The 20,145-nt window shown below is 40.5% G+C and overlaps 1 protein-coding gene across 2 annotated transcripts in view; it reads right to left on the reverse strand.

The window, feature by feature from the left end:
- NKAIN3 (Na+/K+ transporting ATPase interacting 3) overlaps nucleotides 1–20,145 on the reverse strand; it is a 526,059-nt gene that overhangs the window by 121,852 nt on the left and 384,062 nt on the right. For both annotated transcript variants that reach the window (XM_018058468.1, XM_018058469.1), the window contains exon 4: nucleotides 17,896–18,093. In XM_018058468.1, coding sequence (XP_017913957.1) covers nucleotides 17,896–18,093 — 198 coding nt within the window. The remainder of the gene's footprint in view (nucleotides 1–17,895; nucleotides 18,094–20,145) is intronic.

The following is a 20,145-nucleotide window of genomic DNA, read 5'->3' on the forward strand; positions in this document are numbered from 1 at the left end:
TGCATATAAGTTAAATAAGTAGGGTGACAATATAGAGCCTGGACTTCTTTCCCTATTTGGAACCAGTCTGTTGTTCCATGTCCAGTTCTAACTGTTGCTTCCTGACTTGCATACAGATTTCTCAAGAGGCAGGTCAGGTGGTCTGGTATTCCCATCTCTTTCAGAATTTTCCACAGTTTATTGTGACCCACACAGTTAAAGGCTTTGGCGTAGTCAATAAAGCAGAAATAGATATTTTTCTGGAACTTTCTTGCTTTTTTGATGATCCAGCAGGTGTTTGCAATTTTATCTCTCATTCCTCTGCCTTTTCTAAACCTACCTTGAACATCTGGAAGTTCACGGTTCACGTACTGTTGATCCCTATCCCTATAATCTCCAAACCTTGCAATTACCTGGCAAAAAGGACACCATTAGTATCTTTACTGATGACAAATTGGAACTTCTTAAAGTTTACCCAGTAAAAGTGAAAGTCGCTCAGTCGTGTCCGACTCTTTGTGACCCCATGGACTATACTGTCCATGAAATTCTCCAGGCCAGAATTTCCTTCTCCAGAGGATCTTCCCAACCCAGGGATTAAACCCAGGTCTCCCAGATTGCAGGTGGATTCTTTACCAGCTGAGCCACAAGGGAAGGCCAATAATACTGGGATGGGTAGCCTATCCGTTCTCCAGCAGATCTTCCCAACCCAGGAATCAAACTGGGGTCTCCTGAATTGCAGGCTGATTCTTTACCAACTGAGCTGTCAGGGAAACCCAAAGTTTACCCAGGATACGGTTAAGCCAGAATTCCAATCCAGGTATGTTTCTTTCTGTGCTGCATGCTCAGTCGCTAAGTTATGTCCAATTGTAGCCTGCCAGGCTCCTCTGTCCATGGAATTCTTCATTCAAGAGTACTGGAGTGGATTGTCATTTCCTTCTGCAGAGGATCTTCCCAACCCAGAGACTGTGTCCAATTGTAGCCTGCCAGGCTCCTCTGCCCATGGGATTCTTCATTCAAGAATACTGGGGTGGATTGTCATTTCCTTCTGCAGAGGATCTTCCCAACCCAGAGACTGAAACTGCGTCTCTTGAATTAGCAGGCAGATTCTTTATCACTGAGCTACCTGGGAAGCCCACCACGAAAGCTAGGAGTACTAGAAATGAAATAAGGCTGCCACTATATTCTTCACCCACAATTCCAAAGAGTTGTCCCAGAAGTTCTCTTATCCCATCTCTGTGTACTCTTAGCATCTTGTGGTACGCAGTGTGACATCTTGATACCAAGGACACTGCTTGCCCAACATCAGTAATTCAGTCAAATAGCACAATGTATATAATTCATATACACATCGAACCTTGGGCTTCCTTGGTAGCTCAGATGGTAAAGAACCCACCTGCCACGCAGAAGACTTAGTTCGATCCCCAGGCCAGGGAAGATCCCCTGGAGCAGGAAATGGCAACCCACTCCAGTATTTTTGCCTGGAAAATCCCATGGACAGAGGAGCCTGGGGAGCTACAGTCCATGGGGTTGCCAAGAATCAGACACGACTGAAGAGACTTAGCACATGCATATCCTGGGGAGCAGGTGGCAATCCCTTAGGAGTGTTCAGTTAGGGCAAGGTTTTACTACAAGGTCTTGATCACCTCCAAGTGGCACCTCCTCCAATAGACAAAATGGAAGGTACTTAAAAATATATTGTACTAGGTGGAATAAAAACAATTCAGTACTACACTGTTAAATTCAATTATTTTAAATCATTTATTCATTCCACATTTATAATAGAAAATTTTAATTATGATTTTTCCTATGTCTAGTGTAAGTAACTGCAAAATGACTTGAATTTGTAGTGTCTATCTCCATTCCTTGTGTATATATTTGGAGGGATTAAATTTTCTCTAGAGAGTTGATAGCATTTGAGTTCAGCCATTTTCTCTTTTTTGAGGGAGCCAGTCTTCCTTCAGGAAGCATGCATTGTCTGCCCTCTGTCACTTAATTCTGTCTGGGTCCCATGGGGGTAGGGGCCTGCCTGCCCAGCTGTGCGGTGCCTAATTTGGGAAGCAGGGTTTAGAAAGCCCATTCAGTTGCCTATTTAAAGTCATGCTCTTCAATTGGATTTATGAGGGATAAAGCTCATATTCAGATTTCCACCTGTCTGTTTCTTGTATTGTTTTCCTGCTTTATTTTAAATTTAAAAGAAGGAGTATTGTATTACCTAAAAGTCTCCTAAAATAGGATAATATCTCTATTCAATGCAGTATTAATTTTAGCAGGAAAGAAAAACAGTGAAAGACTGGATGTTCAGATGTTGACTAGTATCTCTCTTGGTCATAGTATATGACAAAAACAGCTTTATTGAGATGTAATTGACATAGCATACAATTTGCCAACGTACAGTGTACAATTCAGTGATTTTTGGTATATTCACAGAGTTGTGCAAATATTACCCCAATCTAATTTTAGAATATACACTTCTCTCCATACATTCAAGAAGAGGAGATTATGCAAGGGCATAAACAGAAGGAAAAGAGAATTATTGGGGGTCACCTTAGGATCCATCTGGGGGCTTCCCCGATGGTTTAGACGGTAAGGAGTCTGCCTGCAATGTGGTAGACCCAGGTTCGAGTCCTGGGTCTGGAATATCCCCTGGAGGAGGAAATGGCTACACATTCCAGTATTATTGCCTGGATAATTCCATGGACAGAGGAGTCTGGCGGGCTACAGTCCATGGAGTCCCAAAGAGTCGGAAATGACTGAGTGCGTGCACGTGCACGCACACACACACACACACACACACACACACATCATGGCTAATACACTTCTAAACACAAGGTCCTGTCAGCAAAACACCAGTCAAAAATGTCTGTGATGGCCTAAAGATTATGGGGGTGGTTGGAAGGTCATCTTCTATGATACTCAGGAGGCAGAACCAGTGCCAATAGATGGAAGTTCCAATGTGATGGATTTTGGATTTAGAAACTAAATTAAATCTACGAATCATGTTTTACACTTAGAGAAGCCCAATACAGTAAGTCCCCTACCACGAACGAGTTCTGTTCCGAGAGTGTGTTCGTAAGTCCAATTTGTTTGTAAGTCCAATTTGTTTGTAAGTCCAATGAAGTTAGCTGAGGTACCCAACCGATACAATCAGCTATACAGTACTGTACTGTGATAGGTTTATCATACTTTCCACACAGAAAAAAACACAAAAATAAAGGAAACATGTTTTATCTTACAGTACCTTGAAAAGTGTTATAGCACAGTACAGCAGCTGGCACACAAGAGTTGACACTGAGTGAACAGGCAAGAAGAGTTACTGGAGGAGGGACAGGCGGCGGGAGATGGTAGAGCCGAAGAGTCATCAGCAATAAGAGACGGAGGGCAAGCTGCAATGTCACTCATGCTTGATGTGAGCGGACATGTGAATACATGTTCGCATCTTTGAAAGTTTGCAACTTGAAGGTTCGTACTTACTGTAATGGATGGGGCTACCTGGATGGGTAATGAATGGCCTGTTCAAGCAGCGGCTGCATCACCATTCATCAAGGATGTCACAGACTCGCCCTGGCCAATAGAAATATACAGCGAGCTGCATCTGTGATTTTAATTGTCTAGTACCCAAAAACCAGCCAGGGTCAGGCTGCTTTGAGTATGACTTGAGCGAAGACTGCATCTGCCTGCCTCCCTCTATACACATCCCTCTATTTTTTTTAAGTCTTTATTGATTTTGTGACAATATTGCTTCTGTTTTATGTTTTGGTCCCTTGGCCACAAGGCATGTGGGATCTTAGGTCACTGATCATGGATTGAACCTGCACCCCCTGCATTGGACGGCAAAGTGTAACCACTGGACTGACAAGGAAGTCTCTGTATCTCTCTATTTTACAGAAGTTTTGTCTCAGGTAGTCACTCTCCACATGGTGACTGCCTACATCTGCAAATGCAAACCCTTCTAATTCAGCAGTCTTTGGGAATGAACTGGTATTTCCTAAAAGTTGAGAACTGTTGCAGTGAGTCCCAAAGATCTGCTTTCCTGACATGACTTTTCCTGAACCACTCACTGGATCCAGGGGGAGGAATGTGCTAATGATGATACCTGGGTCTCATGTCTGACTCTGGGGCCGGTGAGGTGGGGTCACCTCACCCCATGTGAACCTGGCTTCTCCACACACAGGGAAAGATGGGTGTGTGACTCTCTAACTACAGAGCAGTTGAGGTGCTGTTATCAAAGGTTGGGGGTGTGGAAGCTGGCAAGCCAAGGCAGATGTCCACTTTTTCCCTCTGTCCAACAGATGTACAGTTCAGGAATCCCACAGTCTGAAGCTTTTGAGTTGTATGAAATTGTGAAGTAGATGGGCAAAATGTGCAGACTGACTCTTTAGAACTCTAATATCCTTCCAAAGAAGACACTAAGTGATACATTTGTATTTAACATTAAACCATTTATATTATAAAGACTGTATTTTGTTTTATGTATTAATAAAGCCTCTTCAATAAGCACAGCAGTTTTGGGATACATCAGAATCTAGTTTGATGCACTCTCCCCAGTCACTGACCCCAAAATTGTTGGTGTTTATTTGCTCAGTCATGTCCGACTGTTTTGTGACCCCATGGACTGTAGCCTGCCTGGCTCCTCTGTTCATGAAATTTCCCAGACAAGAATACTGGAGTGGGTTGTCATTTCCTTCTCCAGGGGATCTTCCCCATCCAGAAATCAAACATAAACTGGCAGGTGGATTCTTTACCACTGAGCCACCTAGGAAGCCCACAGGAAATTAGGCAGGCTGTTTATTTAATGTCCAGTGTGTTCATATGTAAATTAGAGATGAGAAGGGCTACTCTGTATTACTCTTGAAAACATTACACAAGATAATACTTCAAAGACTTCAAAGAATGATGCCCAGGCACCTTGTACACACCCAGTTAATGATAGCTATGATTCTTTTATTATACCATTGGGTTTAAAATCCTTTACAGCCAAGCCTTACAACACAGTTCTCTATTTATTTAGATTAGCTTAACTGATTAATTAAAGTTGTTGTGTATCCTGAAGATTTTAATTGTGCATGTTTCATTGTCTGCATGGCTTCCTGATTATCTTTGCTACTAAGTAACAATAATGCATTGCAAATATTTGCTTGAATTTTATATAAACCAATTTTAAATGAAAGAGCTATTTACATTAATCAATTTAAATAAAGAACACCACTTCCTTGTGGTTTTCTTGCTATCAGTTTTACTCTTAGTCAAATGTGAAGGGCTAATACTGCAATATTTGCTTTAAGTCATTATGAAATGACAATCAATTGTGAGCCATTAGAAAGGCAGGATTTTCCAGTCTGAGAAGGCATACCTTCTACTTCTATAGGATGCTTCTTTTAGGCTCTGTAAGTCTTGTGATATTTTAGCAAATATTTCTCTATTAAAACTAATTTTTAAAAAAAACCCATGTTTGGTTCCCACTATTTCTTATGTCAAGGTCACATAAAACTCACCAGTGAAACAAGATTCCCAGACTCTCTCATCTTGGTAACAAGTAGCATCATCTACCTTACTACTCAAATACAAACCAAAGCTCCATCCTTATTTTTTCCTTTTCTGCACATGCCACTTTTCTCTTCCTGCAAGAACTATCATCTACACATTTCCATCCCTTGAGCTACCACCCAAGTCCAAAACATCATCTTCTTCCATGCAACCTATTGGAAGAGCCTACAAATTAGCTTCTTTCCTTCCCCTCTCGTTGTTGTTCAGTAGTTAAGAAGTGTCTGACTCTTTGCAACCCCATGGACTGCAGCACACCAGGGTTTCTTCTTTCACCATCTCCTGGAGCTTGCTCAACCTCATGTCCATTGAGTCAGTGATGCCATCCAACCATCTCATCCTCTGTCGTCCCCTTCTCCTCCTGCCTTCAATCTTTCCCAGCATCAGGGTCTTTTTCAATGAGTCAGTTCTTCATATCAGGTGGCCAAAGTATTGGAGCTTCAGCATCAGTCCTTCCAATGAATACTCAGGGTTGATTTCCTTTAGGATTGACTGGTTTGATCTCCTTGCTGTCCAAGGGACTCTCAAGAGTCTTCTCCAACATCACAGTTTGAAATCGTCAATTCTTCAGTGGTCAGCCTTCTTTCAGGTCCAATTCTCACATTCGTACATGACTATTGGAAAAGCCAAAGCTTCGACTATATGGAAGAAAGTAAGAAAAACCACTAGGTCATTCAGGTATGACCTAAATCAAATCCTTCATGATTATGGAAGTGACAAATAGATTCAAGGGAGATCTGAGAGACAGAGTGCCTGAGGAACTAAGGACTGAGGTTCATAACGTTGTACAGGATATGTTGACCAAAACTATCCCAAAGAAGAAGAAATACAAGAGGGCAAAGTGGTTGTCTGAGGAGGATTTACAAATACCTGAGAAAAGAAGAGAAGCAAAAAGCAAAGCAGAAAGGGAAAGATATATCCAACTGAATGCAGAGTTCCAAAGAATAACAAGGAGAGATAAGAAAGACTTCTTTTCCTCTTAATCACTTCCAATCCACTCTCCAAGCAGCTCCAGAGTTGCTTTCTTAAATATACACCACAAAAATATATGGGGCTTCCCAAGTGGCGCTGGTGGTAAAGAGTCCGCCTGCTGGTGCAGGAGATGTGAGAGATGCGGGTTTGATCCCCGGGTCGGGAAGATCTCCTAGAGTAGGAAATGGCAGCCCTCTCCAGTATTTTTGCCTGGAAAATTCTATGTATCTTAAAAATGTTAAGAGCAAGGATGGTGCCAAGATTCGTCATGTGTCCACATCTAAACTCATTTATTCTGTCAACACAGCCCCTCCCCCAGCCTCTGTGTAGAAGCAGACACCTCTGCTCTCTTGGGCTTTACCACCCCTGCCTCCCACCTCATAGTCACTTGCCAAGTACCAGTAATGTTTATTGGGTCTATCCTCTGATTTCCATTCTCATCCTAACACATCCTAACTTTCACTTAGCCAGTATTTCCCAAAATGTTTCCTTTAGAAAATTATTTGGGAATGTAGTAGTTTTTTTTTTTTTTTAAGATTAAAAACAAGTTTTTTTTTTTTTTTTCCCCAAAAATAAAGATGTCCTTTATGTGGGCCATTTTTAAAGTCTTTATTTAATTTGTTATCATATTGCTTCTGGTTTATGTTTTGACTTTTGACCACAAGGCATGTGTGATTTTAGCTCCCTGAGCAGGGCTCAAACCTGCAACAGCTACATTGGATGGTGCAGTCATAAATATGGGACCCCCAGGAAAATCCTTAAAATTATTTTAAAAGTTTCTTTTTGAAATAATTTCAGGCTTACTGAAACACAGAAGAAAAAAATCAATCAAGTATTCTTGTATACCCTTCAATCCAGATTCCTTAAATGTTAGCAACTTATGCAGACACAGTACTGTGATTAAAAAAAAACCCAGTAAATTAACATGGAAACATGCACACAAGCACAATACTGCTTTCTAATCCATAGACATTATTCAGTTTCCAACTGTCCCACAAAGATCTGCTTTTTTGTTTTTTGATTTGGTCTGGCATCATTGTCATGTTTCTTTGGTCTTCTTTAATCTAGAAGAGTCCCTCAATCTTTGTTTTCCATGATTTTTTTTGACAGCAGGATTTCTCACAAATTTTAATATGGTAATTTTCACTGTAATCTCCAAGGAGTGGATATAACATGACCTCAGTCAAACTTCTGTCACCATGGACTCTTTCTTGAGGTTCAGTTTGTAGGATAGGTGTTCCAAGGACTGTCTGGGACTATGACAAGACCATTCTGATATGTGTTCCTCCTATGTGATCCACACTACATATACCTATCAGAATAGTCTCCCTAGGTCAAGGTTGTGTGTACATCATTACCTACTTAAAAGCCTCAAATAGCTTGATTTCATTTAGGGTAAAGTCCCAAAGCCTTAACTTGAAATTCAAATCCCCCTAACCCAAACTTTCTTTCCAACTTAAGTCACTACCTCTGTGGGCACCCTAGTTGCTCAAACCAAAGTGAAGTACTTATGGTTCCCCTGATTTCTTTTTATTTCCCTACTTATGCTAGTTCCTCTGTTCAGAACACATATGAGAATTCACTGAAGCTCTCTCTGTTGCAGGCTCCAGCTGCAGCCATGGGAACTCTGGACCCTGGTTTCCTTTGAGCTTGCTTTTGAGTGGTTGTAATAAGAATCCATCAAAACCCATGTCTGGACCTCTCTTTGGCCAACACAGCCGTATTTCCTGGGACTATGAACTCCAGAAGGAGTTTGCCTGCCCTCTTGTATAGACAATCAACCCACTGTTTGTTTCTTTCTGATGTATGCCTCTGGTTTTATACTTTGTGATATGCCTTAATATAGAAAAGTAAAAGGCAAAGGAGAAAAGAAAAGATATATCCATCTGAATGCAGAGTTCCAAAGAATATCAAGGAGGGATAATGAAACCTTCCTAAGTGAGCATTTTAAAGAAATAGAGGAAAACAATAGAATGATAAAGACAAGAGATCTCTTCAAGAAAATTAGAGAAACCAAGAGAACATTTCATGCAATGATGGGCACAATGAAGGACACAAACTGTATAGACCTAACAGAAGCAGAAGATATTAAGATGAGGTGGCAAGAATACACAGAAGAGCTATACAAAAAAAAGATCTTCATGACCCAGGTAACTATGATGGTGTGATCACTCACCTAGAGCCAAACATCCTGGAATGTGAAATCAAGTGGGCCTTAGGAAGCATCACTACAAACAAAGTTAGTGGAGGTGATGGAATTCCAGTTGAGCTATTTCAAATCCTAAAAGATGATACTGACAAAGTGTTGCAATCAATATGCAAGCAAATTTTGAAAACTCAGCAGTGGCCACAGGACTGGAAAAGGTGTTTTCATTCCAATCCCAAAGAAAGGCAATGACAAAGAATGTGCAAACTACCACATAATTACACTCATCTCACACTCTAGCAAAATAATACGCAAAATTCTCCAAGCTAGGCTTCAACAGTATATTAACTGAGAACTTTCAGATGTTCAAGGTGGATTTAGAAAAGGGAGAGGAACCAGAGATCAAATTGCCAGTATCCGTTGGATCACTGGATCATAACAAAAAGCAAGAGCATTCCAGAAAAACATCTACTCTGCTTCACTGACTATGCTAAAGCCTTTGACTGTTGCATCACAACAAACCATGGACAATTCTTAAAGAGGTGGGAATACCAGCTCACCTTACCTGCCTCTTGAGAAATCTGTATGCAAGTGAAGAAGCAACAGTTAGAACTGGATACAGAACAACAGACTGGTTCAAAATTGGGAAAGGAGTATGTCAAGGCTGTATATTGTCACTCTACTTATTTAACTGATATGCAGAGGACATCATGTGAAATGCTGGGCTAAATGAAGCACAAATTGGAATCAAGATTGAAAGGAGAAATATCAATAACCTCAGATACGCAGATGACACTACCTTTATGGCAGAAAGCAAAGAAGTACTAAAGCATGTCTTGATGAATGTGAAAGAGGAGAGTGAAAAAGCTGGTTTAAAACTCAACATTCAAAAAACTAAGATCATGGGATCTGGTCCCATAACTTCATGGCAAATAGATAGGGAAACAATGGAAACAGTGACAGACTTTATTTTCTTGGGCTCCAAAATCACCGCAGATGGTGACTGCACCCATGAAATTAAAAGACCCTTGCTCCTTGGAAGAAAAGCTATTAAAAAGCATATTAAAAAGCAGAGACATTGCTTTGCTGACAAAGGTCCATCTAGTCAAAGCTGTGGTTTTTCCAGTAGTCATGTATGGATGTGAGAGTTGGACCATAAAGAAAGCTGAGTGCTGAAGAATTGATGCTTTTGAACTGTGATGTTGGAGAAGACTCTTGGAGAGTCCCTTGGACTGCAAGGAGATCAAATTAGTTCATCCTAAAGGAGATCAGTCCTGAATATTCATTGGAAGGACTGATGCTGAAGCTGAAGCTCCAATGCTTTGGTCACCTGATGCGACAAACTGACTCTTTGGAAAAGATTCTGATGCTGGGAAAGACTGAAGGCAGGAGGAAAAGGGGACAACAGAAGATGAGATAGTTGGATGGCATCACCTACTCGATGGACATGAGTTTGAGCAAGCTCTGGGAGTTTATGATGAACAGGAAATCCTGGTGTGCTTTAGTCCATGGAGTTGCAATGAACTGGACACGACTGAGTGACTGAACGCAACTGAAGTGATTGTTTTTATGTGGGCCTCCCTGGTGTCGTGGGAGAAGGCAATGGCAATCCACTCCAGTACTCTTGCCTTGAAAATCCCATGGACGGAGGAGCCTGGTAGGCTGCAGTCCTGGTAGGCTAGGAGTTGGACACGACTGAGGGACTTCACTTTCACTTTTCACTTCCATGCATTGGAGAAGGAAATGGCAACCCATTCCAGTATTCTTGCCTGGATGGAGATCTATGGGGTCGCACAGAGTCAAACACGACTGAAGTGACTTAGCAGCAGCAGCAGCAGCCCTGGTGTCTCAATGGTAGAAAACCTATTTGCAATGCAGAAGATATGAGCTCAATTCTTGGGTCAGGATGATCCCCTGGAGGGAGGCATGGCAACCCACTCCAATATTCTTGCCTGGGAAATCCCACGGACAGAGTAGCCTGGCGGGCTACAGTCCATGGGGTCGTAAACGAGTCAGACACAACATAGTGACTAGATGACAACATTTTTTTTAACGTATCCTGCAGAGTAACTTTTAATTTTCATAACTATTAATTATCCCTGTGGTGGCAACAATGGAAGCTTCTGTAAGTCCACCAGTAACTCATTTGGGACGTCCTTGACATATTATAGTTTTGTCCTTAAAAAAAGAAAGAGTTCATTTTCAAGAGTCAAACATTTTGGGTGGGGGGAGTAGGGTGAGGCAAAATATCACAGCTTTCCCATATGCTACTTTCTTTTGTGAGCCCAGTAGCGCTTAGACTCTGAATTGTGGAACTCTCTCATTTTCTGCTCTGTTGTGGTCCTTTAATTTCCTGCCTGATCTCCTCTGGTACCATGGGTACAACCACAACAAATTTGAATTCCTCCTCTCATGTCCATCTCTCCTAGCACAGTGCTTTGTATAGTGTAGGGGTTTCCTTTATATATATATATATATACATATATTTTTTGAATGGACGTTGTACTGTCTGTTTTCATTTAGAAAGAACACAAAAAGTGACAAGATTTTCTTTACATGATGACTTAGAGGGGTGGGATGGAGATGTGGGGGGAGGTTCAAGAGGGAGGGGATGTGTGTGTACATATAGCCGATCCACATTGTTGTACAGCAGAAGCAAACACAACAGTGTAAGGCAATTATACTCTAAACTAAAAATAAGTTTTCTCTATACAGTCTATTGGAGAAGGCAGTGGCACCCCACTCCAGTACTCTTGGCTGGAAAATCCCATGGATGGAGGAGCCTGGTAGGCTGCAGTCCATGGGGTCGCTAAGAGTCGGACATGACTGAGCGACTTCACTTTCACTTTTCACTTGCATGCGTTGGAGAAGGAAACAGCAACCCACCCAGTGTTCTTGCCTGGAGAATCTCAAGGACGGGGGAGCCTGGTGGGCTGCCGTCTATGGGGTCGCACAGAGTCGGACACGACTGAAGTGACTTAGCAGCATACAGTCTATACTGAATTTTGTCTTCTAAAGGAAGACAGTAAATGTTTTTGAATTAACTTTTGTTTTCACGAAAACTGCCTTTTTCCAACCCACTAATTATTCCTACCTAAGGCTAAAGAGGAAACCTCTGTAAACATCTGAATGACATTAAATTACCCTAAGTAAGCATCACTAAAATTAACTTTTTTGTTTCTAATTTCTCCATAAGCCTACAGTCACAATATTTGCCTTGATTAATTATTAAACATATCTCAGGTTTTCTAAATTAATGGTTTTGTGCTAGATATGATTTCTAATCAAGCTTTACATTTCTCTGGTGAAATCATATTTAAGTCTACCAAATGTCAGAACTCACTTCTGTATTTAATAATCAATGTTTGGCAGATTATTTGAAACTAGCAGAGCAGTAATAATTTATGAAGGCCTGCAAACATGTCTGGGATAACCATGAGCATTTAGGCCTCCGGAGACTAAATTCTATTGTTTGGAAATCAGATGAATTTGTGTTTGGAAACATAAATGTCTGTGATGACTGATTAACATACAGAATAATGTCCAATCATACACATACCATTAAGGAGAATGCTACAGTATAAGAGGAATACAAATTTTAAATGTTTGCATATTTAAGTTATTTAAACCCATAGATACTGTGTACAAGTGACAGATAACATTAGAGTTAGATTTATGTAAGACCAGACATCTAATAAGAACCCAGATGTTTTCAAAACATGGATATATATATATATATATAGACAAAATGGATGATGAATTGCTTAAATTCCACTTAGGGTTTTATCAGTGGGCATGGGAGGTCTTTCTACATTTGAATTGTAAATCTGAAATATTTGCTAAATATTGTACACTTATCTATAACCTAAAACTATTAAAAGTATCTATATGATTGGTAGTAGTCAGCTATAAATAGGCTTCCCAGGTGGCGCTGTGGTAAAGAACCCACCTGCCAATGCAGGAGACATAAGCGACAAGGGTTGGATCTCTAGGTCGGGAAGATCCCTTGGAAGAGGAATTGGCAACTTATCCCAGTATTCTTAGGAAATCCCATGGACAGAGGAGCCTGGTGGGCTACAGTCCATAGGGTCACAAAGAGTCAGACAGAACTTAGCTACAAACACTAATTTTTCTTTTCACTTGTTCATTTTGATGATTAAACGAGTTCATATTTGCAAAGCACTCAGAGTAGCTCTAAGCACATACTAACAGTTTGTTAAATAAATTAAATGTTAACTCAGAAATAAGACCCCCCAAGGAAACTCATTTTTAATGATATGTGCATTTTGGGAGTGGGCTTCCCAGGTGATGCTAGTGGTAAAGAACCCGCAGGCCAGTGCAGGAGATATAAGAGATGCAATGAATCCCTGGGTTGGAAAGATCCCCTGGAGGAGGGCACGACAACCCACTCCAGTGTTCTTGCCTGGAGAATCCCATATACAGAGGAGCTTGGTGGGCTACAGTTCACAGGGTTCCAAAGAGTCAGACATGACTGAAAAGTGACCTAGCATGCATTTTTGGAGGATACCATTGATAGGAATTGGAACTTATTTCAAAAGCTTACTATTTGACTTGAATTCTTATACTGTGTGAGCATACGTTACTGAGTTAGCAATAATATTATTAGCTTCCATGACTAAGCCAAGTATTCTAAGCAGATGGAATAGATACTTGCACAGCCTTTTTTGTTTGTTTGCATTTTCTTTTTTTAATTTAAATTTATTTCTTTTTAACGGGAGGATAATTGCTTTACGATGTTGTGCTGGCTTCTGCCATACATTAACATGAATCAGTCATAGATATTCGCAAGTCCCCTCTCTCTTGAGCCTCCCTCCACCTGTTAGCCCATTCCTCCCCTCTGTCACAGAGCACGAGATTTGAGCTCCTTGCTGTATGACGCAGGGAGCTCAAATCTAGTGCTCACGCAGCTTTTTGAGAATACAGATTCTGTAGGATACCTTGTGGTCTACTGTTGTCATTCACCATTCTCTCTTGACTTTTAAGGTGTCTGATATGAAAGATAGAAAATAGTGATGAATGCTGATGACGGGACTAGAGGCAATGCAAAGAACACAGGCATGACGGAAAACCAATTCTCAGGGCGCTCTGGTCCCCAGCTCTGATCCTGGTGACAACCTCCAAAAACGTTAAAGAGTGAGACTCATCACCTATCAGATATGAAGGAGAATATCTTGACAGTGAGGGCTCCAGACAGTATGTGTATAAAATCAGCTCCAAAGAGTTGAAGACAAGGTGAGTTTAACGAGATGTAGATAAGGTTGAGTTTCAAAGGTTTAGAGATTAGCATTTGTCTACTATTTATAAAAATGAGCTCCTTTAAAATATCTTGTTCAATAGTTAGCATAAGTATAATATGGATCTATTTAGCTACAAATAAGGAATCATAAAAATTAAAAAGTGTCTTAGATTACATATTCACTATTACTGACCTGTTGACCTTGGAACTGGGCAGTCTACTAAGACAACGTGTCTAGTAATAACTAAGCGTACAGTAACAGCGAAGATGTAAGAGCGCCTCCAAACGATCAGGATCTTCTTTCTGGCTCCAGCATTTTGTCTGTGCGTTCATCCATGCCAGTTCTTGATCAATGAATTCTTCTTGTTGTGTTTACTTACTTCAGGCTTTGGAATCTCTTGTCTGTTGGCCATTTATTCATTCATATTCACAAGTACTCATAAATACTTAGTGCCATCGCTCTGCTAGTCACTGGGACCACAAAAATGAACAGGGTTTAAAAGGACACTGTTCTATCCTTCAAGGAACTTTTATTCTGGAAGGTAGACAGACCAAAGACTCAGTTAAACTCTATTAACGGTGTGCTTATATGGCAGGACACCTGTAATGTACATCCTGGGGAAGCAGGAGCTGGGCAGGTCTAGGACATGTTCTCAGTGACACATGCATACAGCTATTTAGTACAACATGTGTGTGATAGTTACAACATAGATAATTATGATGTCCAGTTGATATCATGTTATACTATATATCATATATTATGTTAGATATAGTATATATATTATATAAACCCAAATCATTATATTTAGATGAGTTCAAACAATACTAGTGTCATCCTATGCATAACCCTAAACAAACAAACAAACAAAACAAAATGGGTTGGGTTGCCCAATGGGGAGCAGAGATAGGGGATCCAGGCAAGTGGGGCCAAGGGTAGGAGGGAGGATTTCACTGCACACATTTTTATCTCTTTGAATTAAGTGAATGAATTATCTATTTATCTAATTATCTATCTATTATTGATCCATCTAATTATCTATTTAATTATCTATATAAATCTATCCTGGAACTTTCAGAGGAAAGATGTCTCCTCGTGGACTGTGGCCAGTGGATGAAGAGTTGGGGGTGGGAAGAAGAAACGTATCTATAGGTAGATTATTCAAACACTTCCATCTCAACTTGCCAGAGAGAGCTGCTGCCCTGAAACCCTCCTCCGCCATCCTAGCCACCTCTGTTGGCTCCTCCCTGTGAACTTCTAGATATTCTGGCACCTCCAGCAATTGTAAGGGTAACCCTTGCAGCAATAGGGCCTCTGGGACTCTGCCCCATCTCAGAGTCCTTTGCCTGTTAGTTTACCTAGCAGTTGCCCAAGCAGCATGGGCTGTTAAATCTTACAACCGTCACCCCTTATTTTTCCCCAGAAATAAGACTGACATTTTAGCACATGCTAAGTGACTGATACAGGAAGCATTTCCATATCACTGGATTTTAAAAAAAATCCAGGTTCTAATCATTGTAAACATATTCATATGAAATAGAAAATATAAGAAAACCATACGCAATCAACCACAACAATAATACATAATTATTTTGCTGTGAGACAAAGTCAGGATACATTTCATTTTAACATAAAAAAGAAAAAATATTGAAATTGTTGTCTGGCAGGTATATTACACAAGAGAAGTCAGAGATCAGCAGCTAATATTTTTATTGCTGGAAGGCTGAATAGTATAATGAGGATTATGTGTGCAGTGGACAGTTCTGAACGTTCACTAAACTAATATGCCGAGGAATTGATTTATGAATGACAAGTACTTTAAGGTGGCAACATACACTTTATTTAGTGCTTTTCTCTAATGTAGTTTTCTATGTGTCAGTTCGGTTTCTTATCAAATAAATACTTTCACCTTGCTGTTCATTTGAATTGGAGTTACTATGGAGAAACGACTTTTTGATTCTACAGCATTCTGCTGCATTATGAAAACTTGGAAATCATGTCATCACTCCACAAAATGGTTTAGCAATTTTCTGTGAATTTTTTTAAAGAAGGGGAATCTGTTCATATATAAATGATTCTAGAAAAATGTTTCAACATTAAAAAGTTCACTAAGAACCTTTAGAATCTAAAATATAATAGAGTACTGTTTCACCTTACAATAGGTTGAAAAATTTTTAAAGAAAATTTGCCTACATGTTTTTTTTTAAATTCAAAGATTTAAACATATATTTTGCCACAGTTCCATAGGTAACTTCCAGGAGAGTAAAGAAAGACCAGAGAATACAGAGAGATTGATAAACATATATTGACAAGTGACGACAAACATACAGAAACCACGAATAATCAGATTTCCTGCTACATCTCTGAAAGAAATTCCTTATCATTGAGGTCCAGCCTCTTTCTTTGAATTCAGTGTAGAATTTGCTTTTCATTGAAGCCAATTTCATCTTTTAGGACACTAAAAGATCTTTGGAGTTTTATGTTCAAGTCTTTAGTCTTTCTAGAAAATTATGATTTAAACATCCCCTAAAATACTATTTTAGACCTTAACATATGTGGGTTAAAGAACAATAATACATTCTGTAAAGGAGGATAAGACTAGTACACTGATGGCTCCAAATGAGCCATGGCTTCTAGTATGTTCACCTTTCTAGAGGCCCCGCCCACAATAATGCTGAGCTTGATCACGTGATTTGCTATAGCCAATGGGACATTAGTAGGCTTTACTTTCAAGAAGAGGCTAGATAAATGCTTGCATGTTGGGCTTCTTTTACTGGAACCCAGCTCACTGGCTGTAAGAAAGCCTCTCAAGTTTTCTTCTAAAAGACAAGCCATGTGGAGGAGAATGTGGGTCAACAGCCAGCCCCAGACATATGAGTGAGGACATCTAGGCTAGTGTAACCCCAGCAAAGCTCCTGGTTGGAAAGTTTACATGAGTGACCTTGGCCAGTATCCGGTGAAGCAGAACTGCCTAGATTCCTCACCCACAAAACTCAAAGCAACATACTGATATTGTTTTCTGTAATTATATTTTGGAGCAGTAGATAATGGTTACAGTAAGTGTTACAAGGACTCCTAAAGTTCTTTCTGGAAATAATTCCAAGTCCATTCTTCACTGACATACACCTCTTACACTTCTATCATCTATTTATTTATTATTGAACCTGAATCTCTTATTCTGACTTTAACCAGTTGGAACAGAAGAACTGGAATGGTTGGTTCATGTGAAAAGCACTGTGAGAATGACTCTATCATATATTGACTCAAAAAAACACCAAATCCTTGTTGGATCTCAAAGAAAAAGAATTCTTGATGATGGTATATATCTTAAATTAATTCTACTCCACAGTGTGATCGAACTGTGGGTGGGGCAGTCTGGTGGAAAGAAAACATCTTTAAGGAATTCCCAGCACATAGGCTTTGTGTGGTCCGGTCAAGTCATTTTCTCTCTATTTCTCTAAATGGAACTGTATCCTCACAACCAGTTTTAGGCCCTAAAATGTGTAGGACTCTCTGGAGGAATTTGCTTTCTTAAGGAATAATTATTGGAAATGTGAGTTTTACTAGATTGAGAAAGACATTGGGTATATTTCCATCCTTCTTTCCCTAGAATGCGTGGGCATTAGTAAAAGAATGCCTTAGGAGTAGTAACTGTAGTAAAAGTGTATTAGGAGAAGAATCCATGGTCCCGAATGGACAGTCACCATTTCTGGAGGACGGTGATACTATTCCACTGAATTATGTGGATTGCATCTCAAGTTGGAAACTACAGTAACTAACTGGTTCTAAAAAAATTGTCTGGGTATCAAGAGGAAAAAGACATAAACTGCCATCGAGCATAACCAATGTGAGCATTATTACTGTTATTTCCATTGTTTAAAGGATGTTCTCTGTGTACTTATCTATGGCATTATCTACCAAGAGAGCGTGGATGGAAGGTTTAGATACAAAATGACATTAAAGAGAGTCCAGATCCGACAATGACACAGATGTGATACTTACAGAGAGTAGGATTTGGACGGCACTGTGGATGACCTCCAGGTACTGGAAGTCAACAATGCAGCCGGTGACAGAGACATACGTGTAATCGTCTGTCATGCCGTGGGCTGACGGGGGCAGTACTCTTCGGACACAGCCAGGCCCATGTTCCCGCCACCAGGACCGGTGCACAGAGATGTTGAATGTCATTAGGTCTGTATCCTAGGCGGGCAGGAGACAAGACAGAGAAAGGAGACGAACACATTACCTCACATCTTCAGCTTTCACCTTAGGAAGAATTTAGGATGAATGAAATTGCTGAAAGGGTTTAAATTCCAGGTACAGAATGACAAAAGATGAACCTAACATGACTGCATGTGTCATATGAATGAAATAGCTTATTTTCATATGGGTTATAGTTATTCAGTAGGGACATGTAATTCTTTGAATGATAACACTTTAAGGTTAGCACAACATTGAAAATTCAGAGATGATATATTTGTTTAAAAATTCATGTCTATTTAGTTAGTTTTTTTATTGGACTATTGTTGATTTATAATGTTGTTTCAGTTTCTGCTGCACACCAAAGTGACTCAGCTGCATGTATACATATATCTCCTCCTCCTTGAATTTCCTTCCCATTTAGGTCACCACAGAGCATTGGGTAGAGTCCTGTGCTATACAGTAGGTTCTCATTACTTCTATATTTTAGAAACAACATCAGTAGTGCATGTATGTCAATTCCAATCTCTCAATTCATCCCACCCTTCCCTTCAATTATACTGTCCACACTGGAATTTACTTCTCTGTTTTCTTATTGCTCCATTGCCACTGGTATCACCATCATGGTAACGTGTACTGAGAGAGTTTTTTTGCCTGCGAGACATTGTTCTAAGCACTTTCCATATATTATGGGTTCATGTAGGTATCATCATCCTAACTTATAGTAGTTGAATAATGGTCCCCCCAAATCACATTTATATCCAACTCTCTGGAATCTGTGAATTCTACCTTATACAGCAAGAATAGGACTTTGTAGCTATGATTGTGGTAAGGATCATGAAATGGGGGGATTATTCTGGATTATCTGATGGGCCCTAAAGACAATCACATGTCTCCTTTTAGAGGGAAGCAAAGGGATGCTAGACACAAGGACAGAACAATAGGATGACCATGAAGGCAACAACTGGAGCGATGTGGCCACAAGAATGCTGACCACCACCAGAAGCTGGGAGAGGTGAGAGAAGATCATCCCTAACACTCCAGGGGGAGCCTGGCCCTGGCAGCATCTTCATTTCAGTCCAGTGAAACTGATTTCAGACGTCTGGCCTCCAGAACTATGAGAATATACACTTCCATTGTTTAAGACACCAGGTTCGTGTTAGTTGTTGTATAGCAATTATTAAAAAAAAATTAAAGCAGATGAGGAAAGTTGGTCACGGAAAGGAAAAATAAAGTGCCCAACCTCATTAATAAATAAATCAAAAGAACTTCCTATGTATGGTAGGGCTTCCCTGGTAGCTTAGCTGGTAAAGAATCTGCCTGCAATGCAGGAGACTGGTTCCATTTCTGGGTTAGGAAGATCCCCTGGAGAAGGGATAGGCTACCCACTCCAGTATTCTTGGGCTTCTCTGGTGGCTCAGACAGTAAAGAATCCTCCTGCAATGCAGGAGCCCTGAGTTCAATCCCTGGGTTGGGAAGATCCTCTGCAGGAGGGCGTGACAACCTGTCCAGTTTTCTTGCCTGGAGAATCCTCAAGGACGGAGGTGCCTGGCGGGCTACAGTCCATGGGGTCGCAAGGAGTCAGACATGACTGAGCGACACAGCACTCAGCGCAGCATGGAGTGGTGGACCCAGGACTTGATCCTGTGCGGTCTGTACTTCCAGCTGTGATGTGGTGGTTTCCCATTCCTCTGTTCCCCTGCCCAACCGTTTACAATTCCTCAGACCCTGAAGGGAGCTGGTTCCTTCCTCTCTAGTTGTTTTCAGAAAATGCCACCACAGCCAAGCAAAAGAACAAAGAAGGCAAGCCTTGACTTTTCCATATCAAAACAGACTTCCAGAAACTCCTAACAGAGACACCTGTGCAGATGTTTAAACCTCAAGAGAGGCCTTTTAGTATCTGCAGAGTGTCAGCTAGGAAGGACTAAGGTTATAATGTTTTTGTCATAAACAATAGTTTAAAAAGAACAGGCGAGGAACCAGACTCTTGGCTCCCAGATAAAGTAAAGATTACAGCTGCTGGTGTGGAGCAGGAAGGAGGGAGGGTGAGGA

This window comes from Capra hircus, chromosome 14, assembly GCF_001704415.2.
Source record: "Capra hircus breed San Clemente chromosome 14, ASM170441v1, whole genome shotgun sequence".
NCBI classification, from domain to species: domain Eukaryota; kingdom Metazoa; phylum Chordata; class Mammalia; order Artiodactyla; family Bovidae; genus Capra; species Capra hircus.